This window comes from Coturnix japonica, chromosome Z (genome assembly GCF_054131305.1).
Source record: "Coturnix japonica strain WE chromosome Z, WE-NBRP24, whole genome shotgun sequence".
NCBI classification, from domain to species: Eukaryota; Metazoa; Chordata; class Aves; order Galliformes; family Phasianidae; genus Coturnix; species Coturnix japonica.
In genome coordinates this window covers 66,057,051-66,081,183 of record NC_140702.1, presented here as the reverse complement: position 1 = coordinate 66,081,183, position 24,133 = coordinate 66,057,051, and the positions used below count along the sequence as shown (strand labels likewise).

The following is a 24,133-nucleotide window of genomic DNA, read 5'->3' as shown; positions in this document are numbered from 1 at the left end:
TAAAAAGGACACAGAGACTGTGGGTGTGTTTGCAGCACTGAAGTGGGTAATCTCTCCTACCTTTCTTTCCCAGAGACGGCAATGAATATTGGTTACTCCTGCAACTTGCTGTATGATGACATGGCAGATGTCTTCGTTATTGAAGGCAGCTCTTCTGAGGATGTACTTAACGAGCTCAGGTAAATGGCTGAAATATACAGCTTCATTACTGTGCACTGAACAGTATTTTGTGTTGTTCTCTCTTTTTGTTGTTGTTCATTGATTTATTTTCCCCTGGATGCTTTATCTGGTACAGCTCATTTCAGGGGTGCTTGATAATGTCTAGCTGCCTCCCTGGAAGATCCAGCAGCTAGACAGTGTAGAAATCTTCTGTGAGGGTAAACTCTGTAGCTTCATGTTCTGAGAGTTCAAATCTATATCAGTGAATAAGGCAGTAAAGTCATGCAGTCACCACCAGTTGACATTGGACAAGTGATGAGGAGCCATAAAGCTTTTGGCTTTAGGCCTGATCTGTGCTGTTTCCACACTGTACTATTGTTGTTCATCCATGCTGTAATTCTTTTGCTTGGACATGATCCTTGCCTAGCATTATCTGGCCATCTACCTTTCTTCATAGCCTCCTCAGTAAATACACATTTTTAGGGATAGGAGGAAAACTGGAATTTTTTTCAGTCCTTTTCTCTGTAAGTATGCGATTGCCAAACAACATGCAAGGAAGTTTGGGATCCCTTTGGAATATTGTCTTTTGTGACATTCGGATCAGTTGTTAGGCTTCAAATCAGCACAGATTTAGAAAATGCTTTGTGGGTTTTCAGAAGCGTGTGGGTGACATGCACAAAAAGCAGCAGCTAAACAGTGCATGTTGTGGTAAGGGTGCAGTGAAAATGGAACTAATCTAACAAAAGGAAGCTCCAAACTTCTATTGCCATAAAGCTGGTTTAGAAAATCATATATCTGTACAAGGTTTTAATTCTTATTCTGATCTTTTTTTTTCAGGAATGCAAGGAAAAAGATGAAGCCAGAATCCTTTCTGGACAGCGATGAAATCAACATTCAGATTGAAAAGTCTTCCAAAAATCCAAAGCTTCTACCTGATGAACAAGCAAATGGGGTGTACGGTCTGGTTATCAATGGGCACAGCTTGGTAAGGAAATCCAGAGTCATGGTAGGACTGAGTTTTCCTATGAACTTAATACATTAGAGATGTACTGGAAGTCTGAAAATGCTTAAAAATTAGCCACAGAGGACTGAGGTTTGTGTTTTTACTTGTGTGTGGTGTTTTTTCCCTTAACTGAAGATGAGCTACAGCGGTTATTTGTGACATCAGAGGTGATGAGCAAGGCTTCAGAAGGAGCAGGAGAAAGCTGGATGATGATGATGCTCAGTGAGCTCAAGCAGCAGGGCAGATCAGTTATTCTTTCCAGAAATACAGTGGGAAAATAGTCAGGCAGTCAGTGGATGCACCAAGAAAATACGATAACATCAAACATGGATTTCAAGTATGCCAAGATTGCAGTCTGCTAAATACATGTATCTGATAACAGATAGAATGTATGCATCTGATAACAGATAGAATGTATGTCGTAAAACTTGACTAATAAATTCTTTGATGCTCCCCATGATGTTTTTCCAAGCAAGCTGAAGTAATATGGTATTGATTAAGTTTTTTATATGACAAACACAAGGCTGCTTGGATTGTATGGCTCTCATGGGGCCCACTGTAGATATGAAGTGACAGTGACATTTACAGAGGGTTATCCCACATATATTCAATACTTAGTATTTTAAATAACTGCTTCCAAAGGAAGCAGGCTTCTTCAACCCGCAGATAATACCACACTGGGAGGAGCCGCAGGCATGATGCAAGAAGTTCAAGATTAGATTTGGAAATAATTTTGGCAAATTGGAGAAATGAAAGATAGAAGATTCAATTCACTTTCACATAATCAACTGTGCACGTCCAAGATCAGACATACTGATGTAAAAGCATCACCTGCAATAGCTGTGAAGAAACTCTCCTGCTCCATTTGGCATCAGTGAAGGTGCTGCTGAAATAATCAACCAGAGAGAATGCAAAGAAGTGTGTAAGGTCATACATGATCTGGAAAGCACAGAAGAACAGAGTTAGTGTTTCTGAGCCAGAGAAAGAACAGGGCACAGAATTATATAACTATCAGATCTCTGGTCATATCAGTAGCAGAGTTTTTCCTGGTGCTGTGCAGGCAGGATGCTGTAGGAGAAGCCATCTCTAGCTGCAATCACTGATAGATGCACTAAAACCAAATCAAGAACAAGTCTCTTTCATTGTCTCCCTGCCGCTGGCAGGAGGGAATTTTAAAGCTCTTGGTTCTTAAATAAAAAAGAAAGGACATCTGGCCAAAGGATGGTCTGCTTTACAGAGGAAGGGATGTGGGCTTGCTGAAATGGGTCTAAGAAGGAAAGAATCATTAAGGTTGGGAAGACCAATAAGTTCTCGTATTCCAACCATTTACCAGTTACAAGCCAGTCTGTAAACCACTCCAGGCCATGTCACTTAGCAAGCCGAAGCTAGGTTAGGTAGATTCCATCCATGACTGTCTGTGGAAAAAAAAAAAAAAAAACAAGAACAAAAACAGAGCCAAAAAACACAATCTGAAAAAAATACGAAAAGTCAGCCTGCTCCCACCTTCTCTGGCAGAACTGGAGGGGTAATCAGAAATCCAACTGTGCTTTGCTTTCTCAGGTTCTTCTAAGCTAAGTGTTCTCAGGATCTTCACACTTCCCTTGTGCTGGATGGAAAAACCTCCTTCAGGTCTCACTGCTGGTCTGATACAAGCTAATAGGAAACTCTTTGTCTTTTCTCCTTAGGCCTATGCGCTGGAAGGGAATCTGGAACTGGAGCTGGTGCGAACAGCGTGCATGTGCAAAGTGGTGATCTGCTGCCGGGTGACCCCGCTGCAGAAGGCCCAGGTGGTGGAGCTGGTGAAGAAGTACAAGAAAGCTGTGACCCTGGCCATTGGAGATGGTGCCAATGATGTCAGTATGATCAAAAGTGAGTAAGGGCTGAGAGCCAGTATGCTCCAGAAAAATGATGCCATGTTTGCTGCCTGAGGTGTCCTAACTCTAACCATAATGCTCTAAGGGTCTTCTGTCTAGTCCCCTCGGCAGCCGTGGTTGTGTCCCAGGTTTCCTGGTTTCACAGGCTCAATCACAGAATCAAATCACAGAGCTTGGAAGGACCAGTAAGATCATCCAATTCAGCCATCAACTCATCAAACCCATCTGTAGTTTCTGCCTTTGTAATAGACCTGAAGCTCGCTGGGGTACAAGTCCACCTGTATGACTGCATGCCATCATCACAATGGTAATGCAAAGGTCAAACAAGCTTGTTTCAGTGAGGGCCTGTCTACCATGAAGAAGGACAATCACCACAGCTTTAAATAATCTGCAAACTGTCACAGGGTTTTTTTAAACGTTTCCAAGTAGTGAGGCCTTTGTCATTTATCTCCCATGTGTTATAAAACACAGGCCTCTAGGCTCCTTTATCCTTGGGCATCACTTTGTGCTGCATTTCCTCAATGAATTTATGAAAAAAATCCCCTAACTATGTATAATTAAATTAAGATTATTCAGAGGGGCCTATTGCTAATCTTCTTGTGTGAATTTGCAAGAATTGATTAACTGGAGCTGTTTAATTAAGAAAGAAGAGGCTAAGTAGGGAGCTTCAAGGGAGATAAGTCAGGCAGCCAGTCAAGAAAGGACAAGAAAAGCAAGTTAAAAAGTGAAAAATGATAATTAGAAACTAACCCTGCCACTACAAGAGGGTTGGGACTTTGGGATTTTATCAACTCACTGTTCTGTAGAAACTTCAAAATCTCACCAACCCTCAGCCATCAAGATTGCCCTCATTAGTTACAGCTGTATAATTAGCTGTCATATTAAACTTTTGTCCATGTTTAATAAACCCAAGCTGCTATTAAAAGAGATGTGACTCTTCTATCTAATTATATGATTGAACTAATAAAGCCCATGAAATGTAAAGGCTGCAGATTGCATTACACAACTGTGCCTGATAAATCTATAAAGCACTTGACAGTTTGAAAGTTTTTCTTGTCTGAAGCAGTGTTTCAAGGCTGTTGGAAGGATTTCCATGCATGTAAATACAACTCATGTGTCAACAGAAATTAAAGGTGTTTATAACAGCAGCAATGATTTGTGCTGTTGGAAAATAAACTGTATTGCCACTTAGAGTGTAACTCCATTCAGGTAGCACAAGTCAGTTACTGAAAATGAATAAATGCAGCCTAAATCATAACAGTGCTGAAAGATCTGGTACCCTCCAGTTGCTCTTTTTCCTGAATACATAGGACTTTTCATGCAGTCTGGGCTGGAATTAACAGTGTCTCAGGGCGAGTGATTCATCTAAGCAGTGGGGTTACCTCAGCCCTTGCTGTACACTTGCTACACTGACCATGAATGACAGAATCATTAAGCTTGGAAAAGACCTCTGCAATCATCCAGTCCAGCCATCCACCTATAACCAATATTGCCCACTAATTCATGTCCCTCAATACCACATCTCCACATTTGTTGAACACCTCCAGGGACGGTGACTGCACCACCTCCCTGGGCAGCCTGTGCCACTGCATCACCACTCTTTCCTAGAATAACTTTCTCATAATATCCAACCTGATGTGACCAATAACCTCTTTGTTGCAGCTGCCCACATCGGGGTTGGTATCAGTGGCCAGGAGGGGATGCAGGCAGTCTTGTCCAGTGACTTCTCCTTTGCGCAGTTCCGCTACCTGCAGCGCCTGCTCTTGGTCCATGGACGCTGGTCCTACATCCGCATGTGCAAGTTCCTCAAGTACTTCTTCTATAAGAATTTTGCCTTCACATTAGTGCATTTCTGGTATGGATTCTTCTCTGGCTTCTCAGCTCAGGTAGGTCAGCTTCTGTGTTCTCATGATCTCCTTTAGCATTCCCAAAGAAAATATCTGGAAGTACTTTAAGTGGAAGTAAACTAAACCAGTTCTCACTGCCTCACTGTAAGGTATGCAGTCTGCGTCTGTTAGGTCCAACCCTTGCTCCAGCAGGACCACATCCAGGCAAATTTATAAGGCAGATCTACAAGGAGGAGACTGCTTCTATAACTGGATAATCTTGTGAAGAGAAGGAAAGGGCAGGGTTCTGCTAACATGATGCTTTGTTTTTTTTCCCTTTAGACTGTCTACGATCAGTGGTTCATTACGCTTTACAATCTGATGTATACCTCCCTCCCAGTGCTAGGAATGAGCCTCTTCGATCAGGTACCGTTTTGATCACTCATTGTATTATAGCTATATAGATGTTTTGTCCTCTGAGTCAATTCAGTGAAGCAAAAACAGCTGGCTCTTTGGCTAGCTGTTGTGATAATCCCTATAACAGATTCCTGTCAATGAGACCTAAGGGCACGAAAAAAAGGACCTATATATATATATATATACATTCTCTTGCCTTGTCCTGAGTGTTTCAGTGTTTGGAGATGTTTTGGGGTTAGGTTGTTGACACGAGTAAAAGATGCTTTAGTGCCATTCCTCTGGAGCAGCCACTGCTCACTAGCTGCTGTTCTGAAGCCAGACAAGTGGCTTTTTAATCACTACACTGAACAACGTATGATAAACAAATCTGAGGATCCTCTCAGCCAGGAGGTCCAGGTTCACCCTTCCTGCAGTAACATCACATACATATATATTTCACACATATATTTCTACCTCAGTAGAGACACAGCCAGAATGGTATTTTCTGTCCCTTAGCTTCCAGGAAACCCTTAGGAGAACAGAGCAGCCTGATTAAGGTGAAATGTGCCTTCATTTTATCTTTCTTTTTGCAACACTTGTCTGATTTCTCAGCACAGAATGGTGAAGTTCAGGATGGAAAAGAAGTCTAGGTGACCTTGATATGTGGCATGCTAGTCACTGAACCGAGTGAATTGGCTGATGAGCCTTTTCTCATGGAAATGAACGTAATGGGGACATGGCAACCTTAAGTGTTCTTATGTGGTTGGTTGTGTAGAGTCCAGCAAATATCTCCTCTCTATTTTCAGGACGTGGATGACCGTTGGAGCCTGCTGTTCCCACAGCTATACGTGCCTGGACAGCAAAACCTCTACTTTAACAAAACAGTGTTTATCAAGTGCATGTTGCAAGGAATCTATAGTTCCCTCATTCTCTTCTTTATCCCCTATGGGGCCATGTACAATACGATGAGAAGTGATGGGAAAGCCATTGCTGACTACCAGTCCTTTGCCCTGATGGCCCAGACCTGCTTACTGATTGTGGTGTCTGTACAGGTAAGGGCATCCCTGACTATATAGGAATCAGTTACTGTTTTAAGAAGGCAGCCTCTGGAGGGCCAGTTGTGATTCTGATAGCATTGTGTTTGCTGCTGCATCTTTACTTCTTGCAAAAGGAAGATGTGACACCAGCTTCTTCTCCTCAGTTTTACAGAACAGTAGATTTTTCTGTTGCAAAAATCACAGTTTCAGGAAGGCAGAGTTTTTGCTTTGGGAAGTTTACTATCAAAACACATTTTCATGGGATGTGCTTGAGCCACAGAACTGTCTGTCTGTGTCCTGGCAGAGGCTAGGACTGGATTTAGTGGAAGAAACTGCTAAGACTTGGAGCTACAGCATTCAGATGGTATTGGAACAATGAGAGAAATTTCTCAACAGGAGAGCAAATGCAGTAATGCTTGCCCTGAATGGTCTTCCAGCATTGTATGATCTAAGGCTTGGTATTTCTTGAGGGCTGAATGAACAGCTATCTTGGGTGTAGGGGTACAAAGGAGAGGACAAGATCTCCAGCTGTCTTCAAACCATACCAAATAATGAGGGCACTGACAACAGTTCTACTGTTCTGCTCTTTCAGATTGGCTTGGACACCTCTTACTGGACAGTTGTGAACCAGTTCTTCATCTGGGGCAGCCTTTCTGTATATTTTGCTATCACCTTCACCATGTATAGTGATGGCATGTACTTGATCCTCCCGGCCTCATTCCCATTTGTTGGTAAGCATTGGGACAAACCTGCATTGCACTCAAAACTATTATACTATGGGGCTTAGCTCTGCTAAGTGCTTCGAGTATGGGTTCTTGCCTCTCTGGAGGAAGTAACAGCATTTTATTTGCAGAAGGATGTGTGTTATGTTATAAACAAATTGATGTGCTAGATTAGGAAGGCATAGAAACAACATCCAATTAGACACAGAAAATGCCATAGGACAATGGTGAGCTTATACGTCAAATGCTCAAGGATAAAGAAACGCCACTGATGATTACCTCTTTTCATCTCTGCATAAAAACGTTCTGAACATATGAAAAAGGAAGATATACCTTAAAAATGAATCTCTCCTGAGACTTTAACCGGGGAGAAGATGAAAGGTTAACAAAGTAATTTAGATGTTTTTAATGGCTCAGTGTATCCATTTGCTGTATTGATGTGCCACTGTTAGGAGACCCTACTCCTGATGGCACAGAGCTTTTTGTTTCAAGTCTTGGATCAGTGTATGAATCAATACATTTATTTCTGGATGGACTGTTAAACCAAGACCAGTTCTGCCCATATTCACTGCATGGTCATTTTAGTAATTTCTGAGATTCCAGTCAGTGTCTGCACTGTATCTCCCAAGCAGATGGTAAAATGGCTTTTAATATCAAAAGCGCTGAATGTGAGAATGTCTGCTGAGTTTCCAAAGGCAGCTGGTAACTCGCTTGCCAGGGGTTTCTCTATCTGGTATTCTGCTGGTTCTGCTGAGGTAAAATCATTCATAATGCTGAGTGCTGCTTAATCTTAGTCTGAAACCATGCCTAAGGAAAGTGTCTGGACTTGGAAAAGTTTTTAACTTATTTTACTGGAGTGGGAATACAGTAGAATTTGGCCAAGTGAAGATACTCAGCAACTTTACTGCCAACTACAACATCGTTGAACACTGTAATGAGGGTTTTGTAGACAGTTTTCTCTATCCTACATTTCTTCAGTTTTCAGAGGAGCCAAAAGCCAGAACTTCGGTTTCAAAGAACACAGCAGTGTCAGACGTGGCAGCTAGTTTGCCCACACACCCATCAGATGCACACTCCTCTCCTAAAGGGCTGTGATCCCACCCATTCTGGGAAATGGTGCTGAAATTAAGAAGTGTTCTTCCATTTGCACCAGCATTCTGGAAAAAGCTGGGAGAGTTGAACTGCTGCTGAAGGTCTCTTGAACATTTACATCAATCTTCTGCATTGATTTTACTCTTTAACACGCCTCTCTGTCTGAGAGGTTGAATTTGGATGTTACCTTCCTGTTTACTCATCTCAGTGATAATGACATTGCTGTCCTCTGCAGCAAGTTCATTTCACTGCTGGAGAAGGTGTCTATATTTTGGTCAGCTTCCCAGTGTTTTGGAATGACAGAGTGATTGAATTGTGGCATTAAAGAGAATGACGGTGGGATGTACTGCTGATATGCTTTTAATTGTTTATTTTTCAGGTACTGCTCGAAACACCCTCAGCCAACCCAATGTGTGGCTAGCAATCTTCCTCAGCATTGCCCTCTGTGTGCTGCCTGTAGTTGGTTTCCGATTCCTGAAGACTCTCTTAAGGCCAACTGCCAGTGATAAGGTAAAGAGGCAATTTAGTAAGCCTAAAACCCTCTTCCTACCAGCCAGGCTTATTGCAGAAGGCCTGGCATTGCTTGGAGTGTACATCCCTGCAGGCACAAGTGTTGCCATCCATCTGGCTCCCAGTCCCTTGAGCAGGAGGACTGAATTTGGCTTTTGGCATAGCCCAAGCCACCTGCAGCTGGGACTGAGGCTGAGATTTATATCCTCAACACCCCACCCAGCATCCATCTTGCTGGGGATTTCTTTATTTCAGAAGTTATTTCATTTGTAGCCCCTCCAAAACCAGCTGCCCTCCCATGCCCAGGAGTCTGGAGGTGAGGTCGTTAGGGCAAGAGGAGGCTGGGAAAGATGGAGTGAGCACACAGCTCAGCTCAGCACAGCCAACGACCCCCGCACGAGATCAGCATCCCTGCAGCTCCCCGGGCTACCTCTCAAACAGGAGCATCTGCTAAATGCTGCTGCCACCTCGTGCTCCCTTCCTCTTCCTGCACCTCGCTGCGAGGTCTTCATCCCTCTTCGTTGTAAGGAAGTTGAACCAGATGACCTTTACATTCCCTTCCAACCTAAAGGATTCTATGATTCTGTGATCATCCTCGGGTTGCCCACAGATCTCCCCGGTTGCTCCAGGGCTGTTTGAGGAAGAGCAAGGGGGAATGCTTAGCCCTTGTAGAGGGGAAGGTGGGTACTAGGTAGGACGGTCCTTGAGACAAAGAGGAACTTCTGATGTGCAGAAATGGGCTGAATTTACTCTTCAGCTGAGCAGACTTAATTGTATTCCAGAATCCCACCCTCTGTGCACTGGGTGCGCATCAATAGTGCAAAACCACTTTGTTGTTTTTTCCTGCCTCTGGGAAATGAACTGTCACAGGATAGGGTAGTTTGGGCTTCCTGTTGTGTGGCGATCCCCAGAGGAACTTATATACAAGATTGACCCTTAGAGAGCCAAGTATCTACAGCATTGTCCCAGGCAGCAGGGACAGAGGAAGGCAGTAGGGGGTTATCCTGAGCCACATGGGGACAGAGAGCCTCCTACCTGCAAATATAGTGCACCGTATTTCTGCCCTCTGACAAAGGATATGAAAATCTATTGATCATCACCATCATAAAAGCCTCATACATATTGGAGATTCCCTCAAGTAGTCCTTGTTCTGGTTTATATAAGCCAAATTTTCAGTATTTCCTTACAGATCTTGCTTTCTGGACGTTTGGCTGTTGTTGCAATGACTTTTGCATGTTGGGGAATTTGACTGAAGTCCCTGAAAGAGCTGCAGCAATGCCACAACCAAGGTCTTGCAGAGCAGCAATCATCCCTTCCCATGCCTTATAGACAACACTACCACCAATGCCTTTCAGAATAAAATTAGTTTGACCCTTTTCTCAGCTGGCGAGTTCAGTTCCTGCTCTGCAGTCCCTCCCACCATCCTCCTGTTTTGTTAACCATTTTTGGGTTTGGACCCTTCTTTTTTCTCTCCTTTCTTTGCTCCTCTTTTACTGTGCTTGTGAATAACAGTGCATTTGCCATGTGTTCTGTTTTATTTTCTGATTTCAGGTCCTACTCAAGATCAAAGAAGCTAAAAAGAGGCCACCCCCACCATCCCCCAAGAGACGCCTGCGTCGGACCAGCACGCGCCGCTCAGGCTATGCCTTTTCCCATCAGCATGGCTTTGGAGCTCTCATTATGTCTGGGAGAAACATGAGGCCAAAATCACCTTTTGCCACCACAGGAACGTTTTCACCCAATAGTGACAAATATAAACACAAGGGACTATAAGAAGCAAAACCAACCAAACCAAAGCAAACCAAAGGGCTGGTGGGAAGGACTACCCAAGCAAGGACTTTGGCCTCTACTTTCTTCCATGTGCACTCTCTGGATTCAGCTCCTCTCCCAGAGCTGTGTCCTGCTCCTGGGCAAGGAGCAGGAGAAGCAAAACTGCCATATGATATCACTAAGGGCCTCCCTGGAGCAAGGAGAACATGCTGCAGGAGTCCCCTTCACTCCCTAAGATTGTAATGATCATCATTTTTATAACCCATACATACCTCAGAGCAAAGTGAAGTCCAGGCTGAGGAAAAGGTTGAATTGGCAATGTATTTTCTAATCATGTGCCTTTGGGTCTGTCGAGAATCCACTCTGGGCCATAATACTGGGGTGATAGTATGGACCCCAGATGTGCCTTAGGTCTAGCCATACAACTCGCAACCCCCCAGTCTTTGTAATATGTGTAATTCTATAGCCTTTCGTCTATTTTGTACACAAGCACTTTGGAAAGGATGATTTGGAAGTAACCTCCTTTCAAACCAACAGTTAATCACGTTTTTCAAAGGAAGGCCAGTGTCCCCCAACCACCCTGTTCCTCCATGTTCGGTTAGAAGGTGCTGCAAGCTCAGAGAGTTTTCCACTTGGTCAAGGGACAAGGATTTGACATTCAACAGCATGCCCTGTCTGCAATGCAGATCTGCTCTTGTGAAAGATCTTTGTCCTCACAGCCATCTCAGGTTTTGTATCTGGGCACCGGCCATTTCATTTAGACTTAAAATAGAAGGTCAAAAGAAGTTCAGGCACCCTTAAGGATCAGGCTCTAAAATCTAACACGTAGAAGCCTACATCACGGCTGGGCTCATCGGAACCTTCAGCACCAGATGGATTTCCCTCCAAATCAGACTGATGCATGTGCATATTTGAACTGATGGGCTCACACGAGAAATATCAGAGGGAAAGATGCTATTTCACTGCTTGCACAGGGAATCCTGCCCTGTACTCCACTGGCGTGGCTGGTCAGAGTAAGGGATGAAGCATGATCTGGCTGCTCTTTGCCCTCCCTATTGAGCAATGTGGTCAAGTTTCAGAGCAACTGGGTAAGGGCTCAGGGGCCTCTGCAGAGTTTCTCTGTGCTGACTGGTATTTTGTTTCTGAATGGTTCAGTCACCAGTTCCAGAAAGCAGGAAGCTCCACAAAATCCTATCAGTCTGACTGCCAGCAGAGGGACCTGGTGATCTGGTGGTGATCTCTAGAGGCTGGGATTGCTGGCAGCTTTGTTGCACCAGTACCAGCGGGCTACTGCATGGCTGCACAAGGATCTGTCCTGCAGTGCTGCTGAGCTGTCCATACTGAGCTTTTTTGTGTGTGCAGAGGACTAAGCAGCTTTGCCTGCTATATTTTCTCAGTTCCTTTTAAAGAACTTAGTCTCTTGCCTAGTACTGACTTAGAATTTTGCACACTAACCATCTGGCATTTATTGGGAGCTCTCTGCCTTGACTCTGAGCTACTGCTAAAGGCAATCCATGATGGCAAGAGGCCAGCCGTGTCCCCACTTCATCTGGTCTGTGCACAGCACCATGCTGCCTGTGGTCCCAGTTCCAGCAGCTACTGTAAGAGATGGTTTAAGCTCTAATAGAAGGTTTTGTTTCCCCACATTTATCTCAGCGCACATGAAATACCACTCTGTTGCACCTGCTGCTTGGGAGGCTTGTTGCTAAGTGTGGTATTAAATTTCAGCATAGCCAGTGCAAACCAGAGCTGGGACATGATCCAGGCTTCAGCAACCAGAAGCTGCTTGGTAGGGAAGGAGCAAATTCTAATTCAATTATCTCCCTTGCAAGGAGGTATCTAAATACACCAAGAGCCTTCATCCTGGCTGTGATATAGTGGGTGCTCATCACTTCCCTATGACTTATCATTCACGTTACGGATGTTATCATGGCTTTCTGATTAGGTTTATGTCTTTCATAGTCAGCTTTCTTGGGGCTGGAGTTAAAAAGAGATTGTTATGCAGGTGAGTAGACATCCACACAAAGCCCAGCCTGGCCTGTAGATCTATCAGAGTCATTCCCAGCATGTAACGCAGATGTTAATGCAGAGCAGCAGAGGCAGACTTTATGCTAAAAGAGCAAGGAAACTCTGAAGCTGTGCCATTCACATCATGTGGTTTACATATAAAGCACCTTCTGGCTAAAGGGGATTTGTGGAGGCTGCAAAGGACATGCAGGGGGTGGTGGATTTGTTGGGGAACTGTTTCCAACTACAAATATTTCAGTACTTTGATGAAATCTAGGTTTGAGACATATCATCTGGCAGTGATGTGTGTCCTGCATCACTTCTGATTTTGTAAAGTATTTTTTTTTAAATAAACAGAGAATATTGGGATTACTGATTCGCTGCCAGTCTGCTAACTGCTAACTGACCATGTGTAGAACCAGGCATTCAGGTTGTTCTGGCATCTCCTAAAGTGGCAGTATGGGCTGTGGCAGGCTGGATCTGAGATAACAGTGCCTTTAATAGTAGGTTTAAGGTTGGAAAGACCTCTAAGATCATCTAGTCCAACTGTCCACCTGCCATCAGTACTGCCCACTAAACCATGTTCCTGAGTGCCACATCTCTGCGGTTCTTGGACATCTGCAGGGATGGTGATGCTACCACCACCCTGGGCAGCCCACTTTAATGCATTACCACTCTTTCTGGCAGGACAGTTTTCCTAATACCCAACCTGAACCTCCCCCAGTGCCACTGAAGGCCATTCCCTCTTGTCCTGTCACTGTTATATGGGAGAAGAGGCCAACCCGCACCTTTCCACAACCTCCTTTTAGGGAGTTACAGAGTGGTAAGTTCTCCCCCGAGCCTTCTCTTCTCCAGATGGAACAACCCCAGTTGTTCCCCATACAACCTGTGCTCCAGACCCTCCCCAGCTTTGTTGCTGAACATGCACCAGCACCTCAATGCTTCCCTTGTAGTGAGGGGCCCAAAACTGAACACTGCACTCGAGGTGCAGCCTCACCAGAGCCAAGTAATGTGATATCTGGGCATGGGAAACTATAAGGAAAGAAAGCAAGCTGCAGCAGACCGCTCTGTACAGCGCAGGGCTAGGAAAAGCCCTGCAGGAGGCGTCTGTGAAGGAGCTGTAGCTCTTCCATTTCCTCGACCTCCTCTAAGGATGCTCTCACCAGACGTTTAACAGCATCCCTTCGACTCAGCCGCTCCTGTCTGTGGATCGCCCACCTCCCTGCCCACCTCCCCTCCTCACGGTGACCCGCCGGAGCTGGGGCTGCTCAGGGGAGGACCCCGGTGCCGGGGGCGGACCGGCGGCTGGGGCGGGCCGGGGGAAGGACAGCGGTGAGGCTCCGCCTCGGCGCCCGGCTGTAAACAGCGGCGCCGGTTCGGTAAGTGAGGAGGGGCGGTGGGCGGTAAGGGGATAGCGGGGATGTGGGGATGCTCTGTGTGTGCGCTGGTGCCTATAGAAAATACTGAGTGCCTTCTCGCCAGTGCCTGCAGGAGGGTGCTGCAACCCTCGCTGCGGTACGGGCGTGGAGAAATGTCGGCAAAACGCTGGGGATAAATAGGGGGGAGCCCTGCGGGAATGATGGGTTGTGGCGAGAGCACGGACGGTGCGCCGCTCGGGGTCGGATGCGGTGTCATAACCTGCTGTGCGATGTGCCTTTTAAAAGTGGTTGTGGATGGGCACTCAGCCTCTTACGGAGCTCTTCTGTTTGATAGATACATAAAACGTATTCCTTTAGCTCTAAAAATTATTATCATTATTGCACTATTCCATAATACAGTGATTTGAACAATGGGTTCTGCCGTAACACTTCTGTACGTCCTGGCCCATCGCAGAGCAGTTTTGGGGTCAGGAATGATGAGGTTGTGATGCTAACCATTTAAAATGGATTAAACAGCAGCCTCTGCCCCAGCAATGTGGGTGTGTTAGGGCAGAGGCACCTGGGGGGTGTTTTATGTAACTCCCTGCACGTGGCTGGTGGCTGTCACCTCGTCCATGTGCAGCCACACGAGGCTTTTCCAGTGACCTGTAGGCTGGCAGTCATTAATCATAAGCAGCTCCTGTGGCATGGGAGGCTGCGGGAGCACCACGTGCTGGCCCTGGGTTCTCTAACAGATGTGACTCTCAGCAAGGTCTGTGCTAGAAAGGAGCCCTGAGCATTGTGACCTGTGATAATTCCCAGCTGGGAACAAGGACAGGCATGTAGGGGACATTTTGGATACCTTTGAGCAGAGGTATTGCATCCTATGACCCCTTCAGACCACTGATACAACTTCACCCTAAAAACCAGCTGTGACAGCTGGAAACCTTCCTCTGATGACTGAATTTTTATTTTTCTTCCCCCTAAACGTGTTCACAGCACATTTATTCTCTTGTTGTTGTGCCAGCATTATCCTTTTGCTTCAGCAGTTTTGTTTGTCTCCTGTGATATATTTAGAGAGCAATCCTATCCGCTCTCTGCCTACATTTGGCTAGGCTAAACAAGCCAGGCTCTTAAGTTTCTTCTTGTTTTGTAGGTTTTTTGTTTCCCCCATGCTCTTTATGCACCTGTTCACTTGAGTTCATCATTTTTAAATGTGGATGGACAGATTTTTTTTCTTTTGTGTGATGCTCCTGTCACTAGTGCCTGTATAATAGTGCTGATGGTTCACTGCCTTGTCCAGATGGCATTTGCTTTTCTTAGGGCTGCATCATCTCTGCAATCCCTTGTGCAATGTTAATGACTGCTTTTCCAAACTTTGCTGTCAATATACAGTTGTCCAGCTCTTTCCTTGCAGCCCAGCTATCAGCCTGGCAAACTAGTATCTCAGAACTTCAGGTGAATGAAGCTTGAAAATGTGCCTTTCCTTCAACACAGACTTTCTGAACAGATTGAAATCTTCCTATTCTGTTTTTGTAAATGTGTTGTTTATTGCAATGGGAAGAAAATTTGCTCCAGCCCATGCTGGTGCCTGTGTGGGAGCCCTTGCCTGGGGCACAGCAGCAAAGAGATTACCATTTGGGACAGCTTTCTGGTATGCAGGACTGGGTGCTTTGATCCCTATAATGTTATGTTCCTGTGCACCAACTTCCCTGGGGTACCCAGCACCCAAAGTTCCTATATATCTGTGTGAAGCTGAGGTATGAGCTAAGTAAATATTTCTTCTCTCACTGCCTCATGCCTGATAATGTGGGTGGGTGCTGAAGTCATCATAGCGTCAATCTGTGCGTGCAAAGTCTGGTGTTTTTCTTATCCTTGGGGGCAAGTTTTCTCTGCAAGGGATGTCAGGGGCTTCTTACTGCATCTCCTTTCCTTCCAGCTGCTGTAAGCATGCTGGAGAGCTGCCATTCCTCCTTATGAAGACAAGTCCCTAGCCTCAGCCTCCTGCCTGGTAGCCACCTCCACCCTTATTTCAGGAGTCAAGACTGTGTTTCTGAATGGGTGAAGGTGGTCCAAGGCTCAGAGGAAGGGTACAGAGCTTTTCTGACCAGGCTCCATTTGAGAACTGCTGCATGTAGCTACAGCTCAGCTGCTGCTCAGTTTTTCCAAAGCTAGCCTGCTGCTGCCCTACTTATTATAATTCACTCTAAAGCAGAGGATGTTTTTCTCCACCTGGTGCTGGGAAGGAGCATCCTCTCTCCTGTGGCTCTCAGCAGGAAGGGCAGTGCCTCTGATAACCCCCGTGTCCCTGTCCAGCTGCCTGCACAACACTGAGCGTTCAGCCAGGCTCTGGGGCTGTAAACAGATCTGGCCTCTTCCACTCCCTCCACCCTCCCAACACCATGAGATGTTGCAGAAAATCAGAGCAAAGCCAGGCTTCCTCTGAATTAGAAAGCATGCCTTTCTACTGCTGCCTTTTAGTGGTTGCACTCTGAGTTCTGTTAACAGGAGATGCCTGGCTTTTGTACAGATGACCCCATTCCCCCTCCTAAATTTGAGATTTTGGCTGGAGATCCTGGGGTTGTCACCCCTTTCTGCATCCTCGTACTGAGGATCAGCAGGAGCTGCGACCAGAAAAATGCAGAACAAGATCATGCTGGGAGTCAGAAGCTGCCCTGAATTGTAGACTGAAATCTTCTGTCAGCTTGAGAACAGTGCTGTTCTCCACCAGCCTTGCTGCAGAGAGGCTGCCAGGCAAGGTCCCCATTTGGTGGCCTTTCATGGGCTGTGGGTTTGCATCCTTTGGGCCTTGGGCAATACCTAAAGCAGCTTCCTTACCTGCTGGCTGCCTCCGAAACCTCTAAGCCATGGATAAGGGAGCACTGAATATTCAAAAGGTGTAAGCCTTGTCTGCAGTTGCCCAATATTTTGCCCGCAGTTCTGCATCTGGTTCAGTTTTTGCTGTGGCAGCAGATGCTGTCTGATGGTGTTTGCTGTGCAGAGTGCCTGGCTTCCTAGGTTTTCTCTGCAGCAGCAGCGTGGTTGTGCTGCATATTGAGTGGGCTGATGGAGCAGTTGGCTGGGCGGTATGCAATGCACAGTATGTCTGCTCTGGTTTTAAGTATGCTAGAAAATGTAATGTCTAAGGCTGTTGATAGGGGTTATGGCTCCCTAAAACCTCCCTTCAGTCTCTGCTGGGATGGCAATATTTTTTATGAGCGCTTCCTTCACCTTTCTAGCAGCTGTGTGGCAAGGGTAGCTCTGAGATGAATGAAATGAAGTTATCCTGCATAGCTGCAGCTGGCTGCTGATGTTCCCTGTGGTTAGCTGTGCTGAAGCTGGGCCAGGCACCAGGTCCTGTTGCTTTTCCAGCTCAGCTTGGAGCATTTCAGGGGAAAGTTGGCTGGGAGGAGTTCTGCTTGCTCTGTCCCTCCCAGATGTTGAGGGAGGCTGAACATCTGCCTCACTCAGCCTGCCTTCTGCTGAACACTTAATTCCCCTCTCTTTGCCAAAGAACATGTACAAGAGTGTTTCCTGTGGACAGATGACTGTAGCTCTGTTCTGGAACATGACGCCTGGTTGGGGTTCTACTTGTGATAGTTGCTCACCTAGGCCCATGGTTTCTCCCCCCCTTCTCATTTTCTGTATGTGCATGCCCAGACTGGGAGCACTGGTTTCCGTGAGTGATATCTGTTATAGCCCATATTGGTATTTTCTGAGCATCTTCACAGCACTGGAGTCTTGTGCTGCCCTCTGTGCTTCCTATGGAGTCCTCAGTGGAAGATATCCACGCTCTCTGCTGTGGATGAATGCCCTGCTGACACCTGTATTTTACTGGGCCAGGCTATGAAGTCTGTTGTTAAACACTGCCTTTGGATGCTGTCAACTCGTCTGTTAATTCAAATGCTTTATCAGACAAAGGCCAATGCCTGTCTGTGTCAATGCCTGTCTGAGAGAAGGCAGAAGCAAGTGATGTGAATGTATGAAGAGTTTTCTGGCTGTGGTGCTGGTGGAATTCCTGGTGGCTTTGTCTGGTGGAAGGGAGCACAGTAACACAGGCAGCCTTTGTGTGGGCCCCGGTTTGCACTGCAGCACAGCAGTGCTTTTCCCATGGATGGGGCTTGGATAGATTTGATAACACTATCTCAGCCCTGCCAAGCTGATGTCTACAGAGCAGTGCTTCTCCATAAGGAGCTATGTCGCAGCAGGGGGATGTAGTACACCATCACACTGCAGCTGCCTTGATTTCCTCCCTCCCTTCCTCCTCCCCAGGGAGGCACCTCATGCCACACGTTCTCTTCTTATTTTTTTTAAGGCAGATCCGAAAGCTCTTGCAGTAGGATGAGCTGCTGTGCCTGCACCATTCTCTGAGTGCCAGGCACAGCTGTGGCTGTTGTAGACAGCATGCAGCCAGCAGGGTGAGATGTGCAGTGCCACATATCCGCTTCTACCTCTGCTCCCCTTGGCTCCTGATAAGGAGCTGATTTATGATGGAACAAAATCAGGATGCTTTGAGCCTCTTCATCTTGCAAGTGTGTGTGTTTGAGTTATCCAACCAAATGTCTACCTGTACAGAAGGGCACATTTTAGGCTTGTATTGTGAATTCCTCCATCTTTTACAGATTATCTTTATAATCTCCTCTACTTTCTAAGCAGTAAATATCTGCGTTTTTCCCTCCACTGAGAACTGGGAAGTTCTTGCTGGATCTGCAAGTCTATTTGCTGATGGTAGACTGCTGTAGATGCTCCTATTAGGAGCTGCAGCAGGAATCACTGTTATTTGCTGTTCACACCACTTGTCAAACCAATGGGTTTTCCTGGAGCTGTCTGAGGCTGTAGCAAAAGCAACCAGACAGTGATGCCATGTGATTTTTGTCTGTCATTCAGGTTGTTGCAGGTGGATTCTTAACTGTGGAAACCTGAGTCTGGTATCTCAGCAAGACAGACACTTTGGGAACACCTGGCTTGGAACTGAGTCATAGTATAACCTCTGCATCGTTCCCATACTGCACTGAACACCAATTTACACACTCATGAGCTCCAATGTTTTGTGTCTCTTCCAGCAGGACAAATAAAGAATTTAAAGCCCCTGTAGCACTACCCAATTCCCTGCCCCCTGCAGAGGAAAAAAAAAGAAGAAAGAAAAAGTCTCTTGGCAGCCTCAAGCTGTTTTTAAACGAGACAAATACCTCGGGTGCCTGTCTGCCAGAGCCTCTAGCTTGTACATCGAATCCCTTTTTAGCATGCTTCTCCATGCATCTATATCTGGCTCTGGCTCCTTGCTCAGGGAACGTGACCTCATCATTGTTTTGGTATTTCCAGTGATTCAGCCCCGGTCCGGGGCAGGGAGGAGTTGTTCCTGGTGCAGACTGATGGGCGTTTGTGCATTGCTGGAATTCCAGCATGGTGCAGCCCCAGCCCTTCCGCTGCCTTGACAGCTCTCCTGCAGCCCTCAGCTGATGCACTGCATTCCTGCCTGGCAGATGGCTTGGGCACAGCTGGGAGAGGGACACAAGCTCCTGCACTGGGGGCTGGTAGGGATCACCATCTTTGCAGCATACCTGCCTTGGTGAGGGTGAAACAGAGAACAGTGTGCCTGGAGAAGCCACAAGGATCTCTGCTTTATGGGTGGAAAATGCAGAATGCTTATTACTATTTCCAGACTGTCAGCATGTCTTAAGGACTTGAACTTCATCACAGCTTCAGAAAATCGGTGAGCGTTGTGATGCTTGTTTCACAACTGGGGAAACTGAGGCATGGGGTGCTGGGCTTCTAGGTTATTCAAACCTAACCTGGGGAAGTGACGCTGATGCTGCCTGTCCTCTCTTGAACTGGCTGAGTTTCTCCACTGAGCATGGAAAGCAGGTCAAGCAAATTTTGTAGAAGGGCAGTAAAGCTGGGGAGGGGTCTGGAGACAAGTCTTATGGGGAGTGGCTGGTCATGCTGTACTGAGGGACATGGTTTAGTGGGGAAATGTAGGTGGTAGGTGCAGGGTTGGACTGCATAATTTAGGAGATCTCTTCCAACCTTGGTGATTCTGTGATTCTAAGCTGAATGGTGCTTCTGAAGCAAGACAAGGCCAGACTGTACAGGTTCCTAGACCACATCTTCTGTTGGTACCATCTTCTTCCATCTCTCCATATGTGGTCTGAAAGCACAGAGGAGAGCTGCAGTTGGGATTCCTCAACCAAGTTCAGTGCTTGTGGCTGGCTGGGGATGCTGTAGGGCTCTCACTTATGCCATGGGAGGAATGCAGTAGCTGTAGATGTGCTAAGCCGTAATGCAGCCATGATCTGAGTGCTCTCAGCTGCCTTTCTTGAGCTTGGGTGGCTGTGAGTAGTTTTAAAGATGTTTGGGATCAACTGGTGTTAGCCATCCCCTGACTGAGGTTAGCTGGGCTGCAAGAAGCAGCTTGGTTGAAGATAAGACTTCTGTATTGTCTTGCTTCATGGTGAACTTGCCTGTCCGTATACAGGAATCACAAAAGCTGCCTATGCTGGGAGAAGCAATCCATGTATGGAGCCCATACGGATGAATGGGTCTTTGGAGACTTAAGTTATGGACAGATTTTGTCCCAGACAGATCTGAGGACTGGCACCTGGCACCATGTTTTACTGTTGTTACGCTGGGAAGTTTTCCCTTTGTTTTTGTGCAAGAGTAGCCAAAAGCTAAGAGAGCTCATCTTGAGTTCAGTTTTGAGGTGAGGGACAATTTCTGCTCAGTAGAGGGAAAAAGCACAGAGGCCCTTCACCTTCCTCACTTTCCTCCAGCCCAAGGAAAGGGTACCAGCAGATGCTGAGAGTGTCTACAGCGTAGATGTCATTTGCTACCAAACTCTGTGAACCTCCTGTTCTTTGTCAGTACTATCCCAGGTCACTTATGTGAGCTGCATGCCTGTCTGGCACCAGGCATACTGAAAACAGGCCATTCCTTCCATCATATGTATCCTGTAACAGCTCCTGAGCCTCTCAATGAGATTTTTTCAGTGCTAGTTTAATGGGCAATGTCCAGACTGCACTCATTCTTTCTACTGCTAGTTCGAGCTGTGTGAGCAAAGCCCTCAAACCCTTTGACACAGTGCTTCTTTGCTGAACAAATTGCTATAGCCCTCTCTTCCTTACTTGGTGCAAATCCAAGTTGTGATCCAGTTGATATCCTGAGATGGGAAAGAAAGAATGATAGAAGGAGATTCCAGAGGTGGAAGACTGAAGGGAGATGGCATACCCCACTGACTACAGAGTCTATGTGCATGGGAAGTAGGCACTGAGAATGGTCTGCTGGTCCTCCATAAAGATGGAGCAACGCCTTCCTTCCCAGCCATGATGAGCTGCTGAAGCTGTGTACACCAGAGAAGATGTGGGACTGGTGTGTCATACATGGGTGGAAAACTGCTTAGATCCAAGTTGCCTGGCATTGAAGGAGCTGCTGTGGAGTATGGAGGTGGGGCTAAGGGCTGCTTTGCCCCATGGGAGGCAGCTGCCCAGCCACCCAGCTGCAGGAGAGCTGTCCCATCACAGTGCCTTCTTTCTGAGCTTGCTCTAAATGGCTCTCTGTAACTCGAGCTGCATTTCTGCCATAGTCCTCTCCAGAGTGCATCTGTATTTACACTGGGGCTTTCATTAGCAATCTGGCCCTTGTGCTGCCAGCAGCCCACAGCCCTTGCTCGTCTTTCCTGCCCACGCACTTGGTGAGCAGCCTGGCACTGCTGTCCCCGAGGAACCCCCAAGCCAGCTCCCATCTGGAAGAAGCATCGTGTCATCCTACAGCCCTGCCATCCTACAGCAGCAGGGGAGCTGCCTGCAGAGACCCTCACATCCAGGCTAGCTGATCCCCTTGGTTTGCTTCGGGTTATCACTGGCTCTGCGTGCTGCATTCCTCCTGCTGCTCTCATGCAGTTGCTGCTTTGCCTGACTCCCAGCTGCTGTGCGCTGAACCCACAATCTGGAGAGATTGTACCTGTCAAGGTAGGAGCTCATCCCTTCTGTTTGTTGTGCTGGAAGTGGTGTGACCAGTCCTGCCCCACCTGTAGGGTGTGCTTCAATTCATAGCACCTGTCTGGTTTTATTCTCTGTTTGGTGGCTATGATGAGCATGCAATATGCTGAAGTGAGAAGGAACTCACTAAAGGCAAAAATCAAGAAAGTTCAGTAGGCTCTGTGCCTACTGTGGCCTGAGAGAAGGCGTCCTTATCCTAGCAAATATATGCAGGGAAGATATTCTGAATAGTCTCAAAAGGCTGTCTTTAAATTTTTTCTTCCTTCAGCACTATGGAACAAGCTGTTTTGCTGTGGTAGGGCTTAAGGCTGTTGTTTCTGGGGTGGAGGATAGTCAGCTTGTTGGTCTGATGCCCTCTCCCCAGCTACTCTTGCTGGCATTTTGTGTCCACCACTGTACCCCCTTTTGGGGCTCACCAAAGACTCCTTTCCCTGCAAGAGCCCAGGGCAGATAAAAATGAGAAGGCAGCAGCATTTTCTTCTGTCCCCGCCATGTCTGAGTACAGCTGTTCCCTTTTTTATCTTCAAGGCAGCTGATATGTGCCTACCCATATGTGCACAAGTCATTCATCTTCCCCACAGCCCCTGTACCTGGGCTTTCATACCATCTTGAGGAAAGTCTCCTAGATAGGACAGACAAGGTTCTCATGCCTCTGCAGGCAGTGCTTTCCTTCTGAGAACTGACCCAAACCCTGTTTTATGGCCACTAGCATCTGCAGTTTCTGAGCACTGAAGAAGAGGGTCCTCCTCAGCACACCCCGCTCTCCTGCCAGTGGTGTATAAATAGTGCCCACAGCTTACTATTTTGGGGACAAGCTCTTCCCAGGATTCATCCAAAGAGTTATGTGAACAAATGTTAAAAATAACACCGAGCCCTGCCCAAATGCTGGCGTCGGTTCAGGCAGATTGCTGGGGGCTCCTGACTGGGGGCTGCAGGATGGGGTTCAATGGGCCTTCCAGTGCTTTCTGCCTTGCTAACCACAGAAGAACCTGACCATCAACAGATCTGCTGGTCACCAGGAAGACGTGGGACTTTCACTTCTAATTAGGTCATTTGCTCCTGAGCTTTCTCTGCACGTTCTGACCATTATCTCTATGTCTGACAGGAGGTACACAAGATGCCAAGAGGGGTTCACCTGCTGCCAGCTCCCTGCCACTGGATAGATCTGATGCCCTCCAAAAAGCCTTCTGCTGTAGCAAGGGCATGTGCGGAGATGCTGGCCTTACTATTAGGTTAATTGTGGAAAATGTACAAATTTAATGGTATCTGTGATGGATTAAAGTCTGTTGCTTTGGACATCTTTGCTATTCAAATAATCAAAAATGTATCTTTTAATGATGTGGTTGGTGGCTATACCTGGAATCCTACTGCAGGCTGCTGGGATATTGGGGAGCCATGTTCCCTGGCAGCCAGCATAGACTGCACCTTCCTGCTGAGGAGCCAGAAGCTGCAGTTTGTTGCCCTCAGGCTGTGTTTTGCCTTTTGGTGGTCAGGTCCTATACCAGGTGTGTAATTTTCCTGCTCTCATGCTGCTGGAGCATTGGCCTCTGCTGATTTCAGGCAATAGGCCAGAGTGGCAGACCCCACTGTGCGACTGTATATGGATCCCAGAGCTCACTTAGGAATGCTTCTTTAAGCAGCTTGTGCTCAGTGAAGCACTATCAGAAGACAGAGATGCTGTATCATGTCTATTCTTCTGCTCTAATAGGAGAGGTAGGAGAAGTTTCTCTCTGTGGGACTGCAGCCATCATTGCTGTTATGTGGCTTAGTGCATGGAGCTCTGCTTACAGAAGAAAAGATCTGAGTGTTCTAGTTGCAAACTTGGGGACAACACTTGGGCTTATCTGTTGGTTCTGAGTTGAAGGCAGCAATGTCATGGGCAGGGGTGACTGTGCTTCTGTTTTGGATGCTGGGATTCAGAACTATAGCATCAATCCTTCCTGAAAGCTCCTCAGCCTCCACTGCTGCATGTCCAGATGCATATCTGCTAGTTTTGCCTTTGTAGGGGAATGGTCAGACACTTCTGCAGTCTCTAAGTACTTTCCTTTCTGAAGGGCTTGGTTTGTGTTAAACTAATACAGAAAACTGCTGTGAAAGCAGTGCTCATGCAAAAATTGCTGAAAAGGTCATTGCTCCTGCACCTTCCATACTTAACGTCCTCTGATATGGAAGGGCTAGCACTGGCAGATGTTCCCAGGAACAGAGGACAAGTCCTGTTACAACATGGAGGCTGGGAGTTTTCTGTTGCACTCGTAACTGGCGAGAGTACAGCAGATGCTCATGTTCTGGTTTTGACTGTATTATCTACCTTCTGCAGCTCTCACTGGCCATCTTCCCCTTCTAGCCATTTAGTTGGGCTTCTCTTTACTGTGTGTCGAAAGCCTC

At 46.6% G+C, this 24,133-nt stretch overlaps 2 protein-coding genes across 11 annotated transcripts in view; both read left to right on the top strand.

Moving 5' to 3' along the window:
* LOC107305798 (phospholipid-transporting ATPase FetA-like) overlaps positions 1 to 12,768 on the top strand; it is a 71,186-nt gene extending 58,418 nt beyond the window's left edge. For all 4 annotated transcript variants that reach the window (XM_015848364.3, XM_015848363.3, XM_085528804.1 and 1 more), the window contains exons 20-28: positions 74 to 179; positions 997 to 1,144; positions 2,848 to 3,031; positions 4,699 to 4,922; positions 5,205 to 5,288; positions 6,065 to 6,310; positions 6,888 to 7,026; positions 8,489 to 8,619; positions 10,171 to 12,768. In XM_015848364.3, the coding sequence (XP_015703850.2) occupies positions 74 to 179; positions 997 to 1,144; positions 2,848 to 3,031; positions 4,699 to 4,922; positions 5,205 to 5,288; positions 6,065 to 6,310; positions 6,888 to 7,026; positions 8,489 to 8,619; positions 10,171 to 10,392 (1,484 nt within the window). In that variant the 3' untranslated portion in view covers positions 10,393 to 12,768. The remainder of the gene's footprint in view (positions 1 to 73; positions 180 to 996; positions 1,145 to 2,847; positions 3,032 to 4,698; positions 4,923 to 5,204; positions 5,289 to 6,064; positions 6,311 to 6,887; positions 7,027 to 8,488; positions 8,620 to 10,170) is intronic.
* A 780-nt stretch (positions 12,769 to 13,548) lies between these two features.
* The window catches only part of RUSC2 (RUN and SH3 domain containing 2), a 51,551-nt gene continuing 40,966 nt past the window's right edge, over positions 13,549 to 24,133 (top strand). For 2 of the 7 annotated variants that reach the window (XM_085528803.1, XM_015848387.3), the window contains exon 1: positions 13,549 to 13,775. The gene's annotated coding sequence lies outside the window, so the exon portion shown is untranslated. Of the gene's footprint in view, positions 13,776 to 19,215; positions 19,468 to 21,293; positions 21,719 to 24,133 lie in introns of those variants that run through there. The other 5 variants (XM_085528801.1, XM_015848385.3, XM_085528799.1 and 2 more) reach the window with 4 other exon arrangements.